This window comes from Epargyreus clarus, unplaced genomic scaffold (genome assembly GCF_041222505.1).
Source record: "Epargyreus clarus isolate Ecla_fem2 unplaced genomic scaffold, WU_Ecla_fem_2.2 ptg000021l, whole genome shotgun sequence".
Lineage (NCBI taxonomy): Eukaryota > Metazoa > Arthropoda > Insecta > Lepidoptera > Hesperiidae > Epargyreus > Epargyreus clarus.
Window position 1 is genome coordinate 12,323,904 of NW_027332228.1, and position 13,503 is coordinate 12,337,406.

Below are 13,503 nucleotides of genomic sequence, written 5' to 3' on the forward strand. Positions count from 1 at the left end.
CTATATAGATTCTTTACAGAACTTTTTTGAACGTCAGTATATCTACTGCCACTTCACAAGGTGTTTCGTTATAGAGAAGGAGCGGCGAAAGAAACTCCATAACACACATCTTAAAAAAATGTTATCTCCATAACCTAATGGAATATGTGGAGATGGAGCTTCCTCAGGGCACACAGGGCACAGTCTTAGGTCTCAGGCCTATAGTCTACGTTGCTGAGTATCTAGCATTTTATATAAGCAACTATCGACGATGATCACTGACGATAGACGGCGATAAGCGGTGGCGGCCATCAACATAAACAACCCCTCGTGTATCAGGTCCCTAAATGTTCGTCAGATTTCGCATACCTTTGTTCTCGTCATGATTTTTTTCAGAGTGAGAACTTAGAATATGTATATCTAGTCTACGTTGCTAAGTACCTAGCATATATATCGGCGACGATTGTCAACGGTCACTGGTGATAGACGGCGGTAAACGGTGACATGAACTCGTGTATTAGCTCTCTAAGTGTTCAACAGATTTCACATACAATTGTTCCCATCATGAAGACGCATAACTCTTAGTACGAACTTAGGCATTTTGAGATGGACAGATTGACGTACCTTCCGCATACGCCAGTTATGGCTCTAAAATCCTTAAAAGGCCATACGTTTCGCATGCAAACTACGTACGCTGATGACCATTGCAAACTTAAGGACATTTTCCTGGTGGAATTTTTAATAACATTTTCTTGATAGGTATGCACTACGGACCTCTTTGTACGTAGGCAGGAATGCACTTCGAATATAAATTTTAGTTAGTTTTTGCAAAATGTTTACCTGCTTATATAAGTTAGTATATAAAATATAAATGGTAATGAAATATGCGCGTCTATTCATAAAATTATTTTGAATCGAATGGTTAAGCTAAATAAATGATATGCTTTATTTCGGTGTGGACCGGTTTACTCAAAATTTGGTCCAATTTCATTCAGAAAAAACATGTTGTTAACTAACAAGTTTAAAGAAAATAAAATAAATCACGTAATTTAATAGACACAATAGGAAAGAAACTATCACATAGACAAAACTTTCTCACTACAAGACCACCCAAGCTTCGCACAGTACAGAAATGACGCAACAAACAAAACGCGACCTTTCCTTCGCACAGACGCTACCGCTTCATTGTAATAACAATTAATTCCAATTACAATTCCCAAAACCGTCACAAACAGGAAAGGTTGACAAACCCTGTACTAAGCGTGCAGTACGTAATTCCCGCGAATCGCCCACACGAAGTGCATACCGCGCCGTCGGCCGGTCAATTGGACCAATATAAAATGCATTAGCAGATGCCGGCGTATTGAGTGCATCCGAATTGGGTCATTGCGAAGCCTTCGTTCTCGACGCTAGCGGATTTGCGACCATGTTATGTAATTTACAGGCATGGATAAAAGCAATAGGCGCCAAATTCCGGGTTATGTCAAACACGTAATTGAAACTGTCACGGATCAGTGTAAAATGTCAGACGATAATAAAATTGACAGTAATTTTGTAGGTATGGTAGTAATTACAAAATGTTAACAAAAAACCTTTAAATATTATTTACTTTTTGTATTTGTACATATTAAGCTTCTTTCCTCATCTTTTTAACCTTTCCGTAATATAAACATATAACTAAATATAAATATAAACATATATACATATAAACTTTCGTAATACTTTAATAACGTCGTTGATAAATATTACGCAAATATTTATGTAGAAAAAGTTAAGCATCAAAATATTAGATGTTAACTTTGTTTAAAAATTAGAACTATTTTACCAAACATTGATCAATACACTACTTGGATTGCAAGAAGAAATAAAATCCTGTAACATTTTTAATGTAACTTGACTTATCAAATATCTTTCAGCACGTCATATACACACCTAATTAAACACATCTATATTCGCTGCTCGCTTCAAATTCGCTGTGTTTTGACCAGTCCCTTATTTTAAGGGTTTATTAACCTTATTCATCGACTGACATTTTTGCACGACGCGTTGTTTTAATTGCTCGAATTAATCTTACAATCAGAGCGGTATACTTCAAATGTACAGAGTTACTCGTAATAAGAGAAATAAAGATATGATTACGCATCAAATATACGAGTGTTAAATATTACTTAATAACGAGGTGTCCTTCATAATATTTGCTTTTTAGTTAATTTGAAATATTTCATTTTTTTCTTTACATAGTAACGAATAGATGTCGGCAATTGATAAATTCATTAAAAGTCTGGGAAATAAAATTATAATAAGTCAAATTGATTACATTATAAGATGTCTATAAAATGGTTATCATTATAAATTCAATAAGGGACTTCCCCTTATTGAATTTATAATATGCATAAACAGTTTATTTTTTCATACTTTTATTACACAAAACAGTAGGCCTCATCTATACTTATTCCGTCTTTAGGGAAATGAAAATCATTCCGTGAAGTTCAAAAACAGCTATATTTCAAACGGAGGACGCATTGGAGATTCTTCTGATGTTGCCAATGTTCATAGGCGACGGTGACTACTTTCCATCAAGTAGATCATCTGCCTTAGCGTTAGGTTTAAGCTTAAAGAAAATGTAGAGCATACTTTCTCCCATTGTAATAGTTTTAGTATCGATCTTGCAATAGCCCTGACTAACTCTAACTTCAATAATATGTTAATATTTCATCTTCTAGCTCTGTAAAATATTCGATTTAAAACCATAGTCACCATCCATATTCATAGGTAGAAAAGGACTGTTCCTAAATAGCCCCATACTATTTGACTATGTAACTATACTTTACATTTACAATTTTCATTATTGTACATGTCTATCTATTTATGTATCTACGATCATAAAGCAATAATCCATGGTAATTACCTACTTAGGTTACTTGAGTTTTATTAATTAAGTAATAATTAAAGTATCAATTAGAAAGGATTATAATACAATGTTACCCAACGAGGTATGTCATTAATTTAAATTAACCCACTTCCGCTATAAAATATTACATATTCACGTTACAATTACGTTGGTAATTATACTAAGTAGATATAACTACGTAGTGACGTTTTTAGTCAGACTTAGAAGTAAATATAAAAAGCACATTACAATTTTAAGAAAAATATTTACATAGTGTTTTAAAATATTACTTACATTAATTGACTGTAAACCTTTTATACTCACTGCTCATTCCTCATAATTGGGGAAGGTTTGAAGCATACTCCTAAGCAGCTTTAAGGGGTATTGAATAGGGAAGTTTGTTCGCCATTCCGTCATTCAGACTTAGTCAAACCGTCCATGAGCCCTTCAATTAGAAATATATGACAATAATTTAAAGCTTCATTCAAATTAACCTTTGACCGCCTTTGTCTGGACTTGGGTCTCCTGATGAGGAAGATTTTAAGAAATAGTCAATCCTTAGGCCAAGTGCGAATTGGTAGGCTTCACATACATAAGAACGTCGTACCTACTACTAGCCTATTAAATTTTTACTTTTACTGCGATAATAGTAAGTAACACTTAGTCAATAGTTACCACAAGTTATCAAGTTATCTTTATTGCAAAGGTAGATCTACTAGCACATCACACATTCACATCCGTACACCGGTCGCTATCAAACAAAGAATTAGCATTGCTAATCCTAGCACATTACAGTAAGATTTTTATCAATGCAACGCGCGTTACCAAAAGCTACGCGAATAAGATCAGGTCATGCGCTCGGGCAGTCGCGGGCGCAAATCGTGCGTTTAGAGCCACATGCCGCCGAGTTCCCTGGAAGGCGATGAATAACTCATTGTCCGTCCGTCCGTCCGTCGTGACGCACGCTTCTCGGAAACAAATGCATGTGACCGAGATAGTTCACCCGAAATGCCCTGGTGGTGGAAGCTGAAGAGATCCAACTGAGTTTCGTAGCTGGAAAGCTAGCTGGTAGCTCGTGGTCCCTCACGAAGTTCAGTATCTTTGTCATAGTCGGAAATGGATTTCGAAGATTCTTGTGAAAAGTGGCTTCTAGTTCTGCAAGGAAGAAGTAGAAGTACTTGAATAAGTATACGACGTTTAGTTTTAACATGAAATTCGAGGAATCGTATTAGTTTTGCATATTATTAGCTATGTTGCGTTCAATTGACACCATTGATCTAAGCGAAAGGTATGCAACCTTTGAATATATTAGATTTACTGCATTATAAACTTGTATGAAATTTATGAGTTATGTTAGTATGAGCAAACATCTTTGACAAAAGATTTAGTTACTTTTCCCTTTAAATCGCAATGTAACACATACTTCCCTAGGTATAGGTAAAGACTATTTAAGTAACATTTTTCCGTATGCATCATGGAAGTGACGCTCCATAACAAATGCCGTAAGTTCTTTTGAATGCAAGATCATTTTGAGGATCTATCGAAGTGTCCGTTTCCCACCAATTGCGACCGCAGTGCATCCTAATTACGATGCACCGGGTGTCCACTTCACGCATGTCGGCATCAGTCACCAAACAGCTAAATATTCGCACACGACTATTGTGATACCAGTTTATGGTCTCGGTATCCTTTATACCTTAGTTAGCATTCCAATTTGGTAGCTCAAACGTTTTTTTCATACCGCTGAATGTCATGCGGTAAAGTAGGGATGGCGATTCTAAAGAACTCGATTTTCGACTCGATTCTCCATGCGATCTTCGATCTATTCAGGGGCAAAGTTAGCAAAAAAGAAAAGAAATCGTCAGGAATTCAGTACCAAACACTCCCTGAAGTACACATCCGTCAGCAAAAAATGTCTATAATACATTTTCAATATTCATTCAACTTTGAAAAAATGGGTCTTCGATTTTCTAGGATGAAATATCGATTCACTGAATCGATCTATTCTTTGGTACACAAAGTAGATTCTTCGATTAATCGATCTCAAATCGCCATCCCTACGATAAAGCCGGAATACGCGCTGAGTCAATGTGTTACGATTGTTAACCTCAGTACTCAATTAGGGCCGTTTATAGCGGATGTATAAAGCAGGTGAAATAACACTTGTTATAGCGCAAATGATAAAATTCTCTAGCTAAAGCAATTGACATCTTCTCGTACGCTTATCTAAGATCTTAAAATAGCATCTTGGACGTGCATCGTAATAGACGGCACAGAGATTCTTCAGCTTTGAACTGTGGTTTAATATAAGCTTAGTGACTTTACTCACATATTATATTGCAACAGACTTTAGGCTCTTGATTTTTAATGAGGTAGTAGCCAAATGGCATACAATCCATATGATAGGTATTTAGTTGTCTTTGAACAACATACCATATATCGATAAATAATACGAATAAAATCGATGATTTTGACTTATGATTTTAGGACGAATAAGTTCTAACGTCTCATGTAAGATATAGCTCAACTTCTGCGTGTGTTACCGGAATTTGGCAACGCACTCCGTTCTTTTCCACAAATGACATGATCATTTAAACCAGATATTATCATCACCAATACTGCTGCTACATGACAGAAATAGGCCTGACGGGTACCTACTTTAAACAGATATCTTGAAAATTCCTTATTATACATTTTATAGCGATGTCTATATCATCATTTCTATTGTCACAGGTAAACCGGCCCTTAACAATGAAGAAGGAAGGTATTCAAACGCGGAATCGCAAGCTAAGCAGCAAGAGTAAGAAGAAGAAGGGTGGCATGGGAATGGGGGGTGGGGCGTGCGCGCTAGCCCTCGGGGGCGTCATGGGAGACATGATCAAGCCCCTCGGAGACGCCACTAAGGGCTTCGGGGGATCCGCCTTCCCGTCGGCTATGGATTTCGGTATGTTCACTTTATAGTAATACCTAAATTATATTTGGTAGATGTTCCTTTAGATTAAGATTTGCTTCCCTTCTTCTCATTACCGTCAAGAACTTTAAATCTCTGCTCGAGTATGGGTTTGTGTGGCCTAGAACCTTGTTTTTTCTGTTCCATGCCTAGAACTGTTCTAGGCAAGCATACCATCGCAAATCACGTTTTTATTACCATTATGTGAGATTGTGGTTAACTGCATATTTAAAAATCTTACTTATTAGATAACTTTCTTAAGAAAGAGAATGCACTAGTTAATAGCATCGCCTTGGTCATTTATAACATCAACCAGATAAGTCACTAGTGCATCGTTGGTTTATATACCCATTTTTAGCAGCATAGTATTACTGTCTTTGGCAAAAGTGTACCGCAAGGTACGAAAGTAATTACATATGTACGAGTATATAAAGCATTCCAACTGACATATGGAAATACTAATATTTTGAACATCAGTGCCCATCTCGTTACCTAAATTATTCTGGCCTTTATAGCTACCTTAACGATCCTACTCATCACATTTGCTCCACCTAGGCCTATGTCTAGCTGTAGACCTTAAAAGGCCGATGGATGGACACTTGCTTCATACTTTAAAGATCAGCTAACAGTAACCGTTCTTCCTCAGGTCAGCACCAAGTGGGTCTGGTCCACCCGGCGGCGGCGCACATGTCGCACTGGTACGGCGCGCCGCACCAGGGCTTCGCGCCGCCACCCACCTCGCACAACCCCTACCACCACCACCACCTCGCGCAGCTTAACTCTATGGTAAGTTTTGTGGAGCTGTTTGATGATTGCTGAAACCACATCATCATTATACTCACGATCTTTTATAAAACAACAGTTTCTATCTGATCGTGTTTGTAAAACTCGAAAAGACTGAAATTCAAATAAACGCTTTCGCTTTCTACACTCACAGCCCCACACTAGGATTCCCAGTGTCGTGGGTGCCATGGACACACACATAGACAAATACACAAACACCCAGACCCAGAAACAGAAATCTAAATTCATCATTTACATATCTGTCTGGCCGGGGATCGAACCCGGGATCCCTTGCGCGTCAGACCGGTATGGTGACCGTTCCGCCACGCGGGTCGTCAAAATCAGCAAATTTTATAGCAAGTATCTTATAATAATGCGTTTGTGTACCTGTATATGAACGTAGTATGAGTAGCAATACATATGTGGTCGATTTCTGATGAGACTCTTATCCACTTGAATTCAGACAGTTAACATGAAATAGACTGTGGATCCGTTCGATACCCCGACTTCAAATTTTGACCTTTCTCAGTTTCAATATTTTACTTAGTACCTTTCTAAATTCATACGGACTTTATTTTACTTTAAAACATGACCACACATATGTTTAATTTTATAAAATAATAGGTTCTTAAGTTAGCCGACGAAAGCTCAAGAAATAGACGAACAAAAAGACACTTTTGATCATATTGGGATAATCTAGCATGTATTCAGACTTTCCACTTGTATCTTTATGTAAATTTGAACTGTGTACCGTATTTTCTAACCAAATATTTCTTTACAGACTGGCTGGAGGAGCGAGTACACGTGATAAGTCAACCAAACTCGAGAGCCTCATTTGAATATCGGTGAAAACACAACGTACAATGTCCTTGTCAGCGGACGCCGCGACCTTCGTGCAGGGCATCACGAAAACTGTGATTTCACTAAACTGGTTCTAATGAATAGTTCATAGCATTAATCACGTTATACTCTGACACATCTAATTTATAAGACTGTTGAGCAGAATTGATGTTTGTAACGCAAACCTTGCTACATATCTGACGGGACATCAGATCTCTGCCCAGTTGTCGCCGAAAAGACTTTGACCGGTGATTTCCTACAAGTATTAAGTAAGAGTGTTTTACATGAGCAACTAGCGAAATTGTACAGTATTATAATGTTAGGTAAGGTCGGTTTATGCCCGCTTAGATGATTTATATATATAACAGTAAGTAGGTACCGTTCATCGATTTGTGTATTAAATTGTGTAAATATCTTATTAAGTTATATTCCGTTCCTGTATAAATTGTTTTTTCATTTTATATTTAATTTGGACAGTTCGGTTCGCTATAGGAATTGTGATGTGTTCAAAGAGTTATTCCAGATTTTTTGTACATTTGATTTGTGTAGACTATATGAATGAAATGCAATAGTAATTTATATTATAGTTATAAATCATGCGATTTGTAAATAAAAGCCGTTTAAATATACAGTGCAGAACTGATTCGTGGATATCACACGAGTTTTCTTTTGGATTTTCCGATCACTAAGCTGGATGATGTAAAAATGTTGATTTGTCATGAGAAATAATATGATATAAATATTTTGTATTGCTATACCTTTGTAAAATTAAGATATTGTGTGGCCATAAATTAATGAAGGATTCGGTTTATAAGAGTAGTCTTGAAGACAGTGATGTAGAAAGAAAAGATAATTTTGAAGATAAATTTTGTAAAGGTGAAAAGTGCTTATTTGGAATCTGTCGATTACGCTCATAAACTTAATCCCGCGACTCCAAAATGTGTATATAATAAAAGAAAATGTAAATGAAAGCATTAGAGAATAATTCTATGAAGGTAAAATGTAAATTAGTGATCACCGCAAAACAGCCTCCTACGATATCCCGTACCTAAAGTTTTTAGTTTGTAAAACAAAACATTGTGAAGTTGTGTATTTTAAATAAAATTGCGAATAAATAAATTATCAATAATTATTGATATTTAATTTATGCTTTTAATTAATTAAGAACGACCCTATATATATATATAACGTAATAATGTGAAATTCTTGTAAAAATGTACAAGATAAATCTTATCTCAAAAGTAACATTGCCCTCTGAAATTCCTTACGCAATGTTTCATTCAATTGATAATATCATTTTAAAAGCCTTGTTATAATTTATTTTATGTAAATTACCTTACATGTTTTAAACACCTTTTCATTCATTAACCTAAAGGAAAGTAATATAATAATAATATCATTGACTATTTACATGATAATATTATAACACGTCACATCGTAGATTGATAAATATTTTAGAGGAATACATTAGTTTTATAGCCTGTTAGGAGTAGCCAACAGGTATTAGTCCTCCATAAGTTAAGATTTCCCTGTCGCTCTGAATATCAGTACCTATCCAACTTCCAATGAAACAGGTATCTAATCTAAAGTCCATCGCAAATACCTACCTATTCCTAAGGAATAAGAGGGAATGTTACATCAAAATAAGTTACCTTACCATACTCTTGAATCTGAAGATTTTTAAGGAAGTATTATCCACTGTAGTTATGATACAAAAATGGCTGCCGTGGTAATAGCAACACAGTCTGTTAACAACACCAACAAAAATACAAAGTTACTGTACCTTAAATTAAATTCATTTTTATAATTACCTACATTGATAGACCTACATTGTTTATGAAAATAAAGTAGACACATAATAGAGGAACGTATAACATGTACCTACGTAAAAATATTTCTCAATATATATACAAAAGCTTAACCTACGATTCGCCGTCGTGTCTGATATCCACCTTTCAAATAAACAAGTGACGTGGAACAATCCGCTCTACAGCTATCCTATTTGAAAAAGGAATTAAATTAGAGGGCGATTCAATTGACCATCGATCGGGCGTCTTGTCCGCCATAAGTCACCGGATCAATTCCGCCATTCCGCAGAAAAAGTCCAAAACTCGCGCTTATCTCGCGGCAAATTGAAAATGCAGCCGGCCGTGTGATTGTGACGCAAGGTCTGCCTGCGACATATGGAGCTATTCAATTTTAATCGCATTTCAGAAGAAAGGATCCGATAAAGTACCTATAAAATGCCTCGGATAGGCCTCACTTAATGTTGGTTTATTTGCGGTCTCCCTGTGCCCGGATTTTAAGGGTTCATTGTCGCGAACAATTAATGTTTGCGATTGATCTTTTTAAGTTCCACGGAGATTTGCTAGTTGTTACTTTTCGCTCTGATGGACACGTGGTCGACGTTTCCTAGACAGCTGGCTGCTCCGGCAACTTTTGAATTATGCATTGAATTTTTTAGCACTTGACTGACTTACGTACATTTAGTATAGTTTTGAATATCGCGTAATTATTTTGATATAGCTCTACCAGTTACGTTCATATTAGGACATCATTAAGCACATTTCACACTTCAAGTTAATTAGCTATGCAAATCACTTGACGTCTTTGGAAAATCAAGTTACTTTACATTAAAAAATACCTAATGGCACTTTTGAGGTGATTAAGCGATGTTTTAGTGCAGTTGCTAAAATGACATGTTTTAGTTTAAAAACTGACATTTATAGATTTAACTAATGAGGTAGGTATAATCGTGTCATTTTATAAAAGTCGTGGCAAATGGGTAATTAAGTGTATATTTCTACCTCCTTATAAGAACAGCTTATTTATCGAAATAAAAGTGATCTGTCAGTCTCCCATTTTAAAATAAGTTTAATATTCATATGCTTGTTTTTTATCTTTTATATGACTGTAAGTTCGTCTTCTGTTAATCTCAGAAGTGTAAAATTTAACCAAAAAGATTCAAGGTGATAGGACCCTTTCTAATTGTAATCTATAGGCACTTATTTCTTCCTTCTAACAGCAGTGTTAAGCGTTACTGGATTCCGCTTGAAAGGTGTGATAAAGAAGACGTTATTACTGAGATGTTCCAACTAAGTCCACAGGGATGTATCTGTAGCTGATCTCACACGATTCTGGTAGTACTCTAACCTTAACTGGTGTTGATTACAGATGATCGACAGTAGTAGTGATCTGCATTCTCGCTTGCCACTTATATTCTATAAAAAAACGAATCGTAGATAGACACTTTACAGAGAATGTAGTCGTAGATAAATACTTTTCGGAGCAAGAAGTACATATAGGTACTTCTTGCTCCGAAGTCTCTTGCGTAACATCAAAAAGCCAGACAAAGTCGCGGGAAAGCTGACGTGATAAACGGAGGTGTTTCGCAAAAGTGCGGTTTATTTTAAGCGGGCCGAGACCGCATAAGTCACTATACGGGGTGATATATGCGCTGCTAGGGAGGGAAAAAATGTCGCAACAAAAACTCGGCATCACTCCGTACGATTTATTGCGCGGCTGGAATATTCGAGGCTACAAGTCCTTGGCGAATATTCTTACACCTAACCAGGAATGTACCCCCCGATGTGACGGAACTCCACACTTCGCTAAATTACGACTATAACCCGTTGTATATCGCGATACGTATAACAAGTAGTGTGCTTTTGGCAGATGTTTAAGTCACCGATATTTATTAGTGTTTTGATGGACTTACTAGTTATACTTAATACGATTAAATTACAAAAAGGTAAGGTGTATGGGTAAGTAAACGATTTGTGTATGAAATTCTTCTTCGTCGACCATTACTGCTGTATTGACGTAGTGCTGGGGTCGGATCTCTTCTCAGAGTCAGAGAGGCCTCCACCGCGCTGGCCAAAAGCGATTTTTTAGATTTCACAGGCCTATGAAAATTAAAAATTAGATATGTGTTTCAGTGATTTGAACCTGTGATCCCTCGATTGAAAGTTGAGTTTTAGATAAAATAATTTATACGTTTACATTGAAAATATTAATTTTAGTCTAAAACTAGATTTCATATTGGTTTATTTGCAATCGACTTCGTTCTATCACTATAATTAGCATAACTTCGTAATTGGAGATCAAGTATTAGTCTAATCGATATGCAGCAATACAAATACTTTATGGTATTTGTGATAGTACATTTGAGGACGTATGATTAAGGTTTATATTATTTAATTAACACTATTCTACTATCTGCACATTTTTTGATACACTTAACGTAGAAATAAGCTTCAATAAAGCACGAGAGCGTTCATCAAGAAAACGACGCGAGATGTCTTCATAGTACCTACCAACCTACCCAACTGTACTGAGTAGTAGAAGGTGGTAGAACCCCTTGTGGTTCGACACCGGCGGCACCACCGCCACACCTATTTCTGCCTAATAACAGCAGTGTTAGGCGCTGCTGTGTTCCGTTTTGAAGGGAGTGGTAAGGGAGACATACTTTCCCGAGACGTTCCAGCTTAGTCCTCAGGGGTAGCGGCGCATCTGTGGCCGACCTCAGGTAGGAATATCTTATTCTATCTGGCGTTGATTACAGATGTCCATAGGCGGCAGTAGCCACTTACCATCAGGTGGACTGCATGCTCGTCTGCTACTCCTATATTATAAAAAAAAAGTACATTATTTAGTTAAGATACGCAATATTATCATTGTACCTAAACGTACAATATCAAGTTACGATTTTACCTAAAACCTATCTTTGCTCAATAACAGCAGTGTTGAAGCGCTGTTGAGTTCCGTTTTGAAAGATATGCTAGGAGTACTTATCCGAGGCGTTCTTGCTTAGTCCTCGTCGGTAGCAACGTATCTCTGGCAAACATTATGCAGGTATCTTATTTAAGCCTGATTACAAATGTCCATGGGACTCCTCCAAATTACCGTCAGGTGGAATGGAATGGTGGAATTTGCTCGATATCATAAAAAGGTTAATGTTACCACGTAATACTACTGGTAAAATTATTAATACAAAATTTCAAAAAAGTATAAAAATACAAATATCCCTAAAACAGTTGCAGAAAAGGAAAGACAGACGAGTGAGGTAATACAACTAAACTACAAATAAGTGTCCGCCCAAATTCCTTTAGGACACCCAGTCATAAGCATCGAGCGTGAGTAAAGAATCGTCCACACTCCGCCGCGCGATCCGGCTATCCGTCTGATCCGGGAATCAATCTGCGACTTACCCGCGCTTATCTCGCTGACCCCGCTGCGATGTCACGACGCATTTGACTTGCTCGAATTTAATAATGTTTGTAGGATCAGGATCAATGCTTGTTTAATGTGTGGGGGAATTGATGCGATGCATTTGATTTTTAGATGAGTTTGTTATAACGGACGCGGATTATAATAAGAATGTGTAACTCTGTATTTATATATGCATAATGTAAGAAAATATAATGTTCTTTGTGAAAGTTTTGAACTTTTTAAGAAAATAATGTTTACAGTTAACTATGTAACAGTGGAAAGTTTATTTAGTTTTTTATAGTTACGTATTTAATATAGGAGACGATAACTTATTATCGTTTGGACTTATCCAAACGTTTTTAAAATGAACGACATGTTTTTTAATACATATTCAGTCACGAGTAAGCTAAACAGTAATTTGGTTTGGAGATCTTGTAAGATATAATCAAAAGGCATGTCAATTTATTTATATAATAATATTCTCAACATATTGAAAGAACGTCCACGCATATTCAATAAATAAACAATTTGAGAGCTCCAGTGAATTGAACTAAGTGGAGATTCGCCGATTTTGTGCCGTGCCGTTGCCCACTGCCCTTTTATTAGGCACATGTCGGATACCGAGGCGTTGCATAAATAATGTAATCACATCTTAACTTTGTTGACTTGGTGTGTCGTTGGTTTTCTTGATTCTTTTTTTTATGTTCCCTAATACTAAAATGCTACCACCGCACACTGTCTAATTGATAAAATTTAACCTAATAAATATAACTTAATAACTAGGAACATATAGGTAGTACAAAACAATATTGAACACGATAAACACTTCTTTTTTGTTGGAGTAAAAGTA

At 36.4% G+C, this 13,503-nt stretch overlaps 1 protein-coding gene across 6 annotated transcripts in view; it reads left to right on the forward strand.

Moving 5' to 3' along the window:
• The window catches only part of grn (GATA binding protein grain), a 114,512-nt gene extending 105,927 nt beyond the window's left edge, over nucleotides 1–8,585 (forward strand). For all 6 annotated transcript variants that reach the window (XM_073084408.1, XM_073084410.1, XM_073084411.1 and 3 more), the window contains 3 exons: nucleotides 5,603–5,813; nucleotides 6,466–6,605; nucleotides 7,384–8,585. In XM_073084408.1, coding sequence (XP_072940509.1) covers nucleotides 5,603–5,813; nucleotides 6,466–6,605; nucleotides 7,384–7,410 — 378 coding nt within the window. In that variant the 3' untranslated portion in view covers nucleotides 7,411–8,585. The remainder of the gene's footprint in view (nucleotides 1–5,602; nucleotides 5,814–6,465; nucleotides 6,606–7,383) is intronic.
• The last annotated feature ends 4,918 nt before the right edge of the window (nucleotides 8,586–13,503 follow it).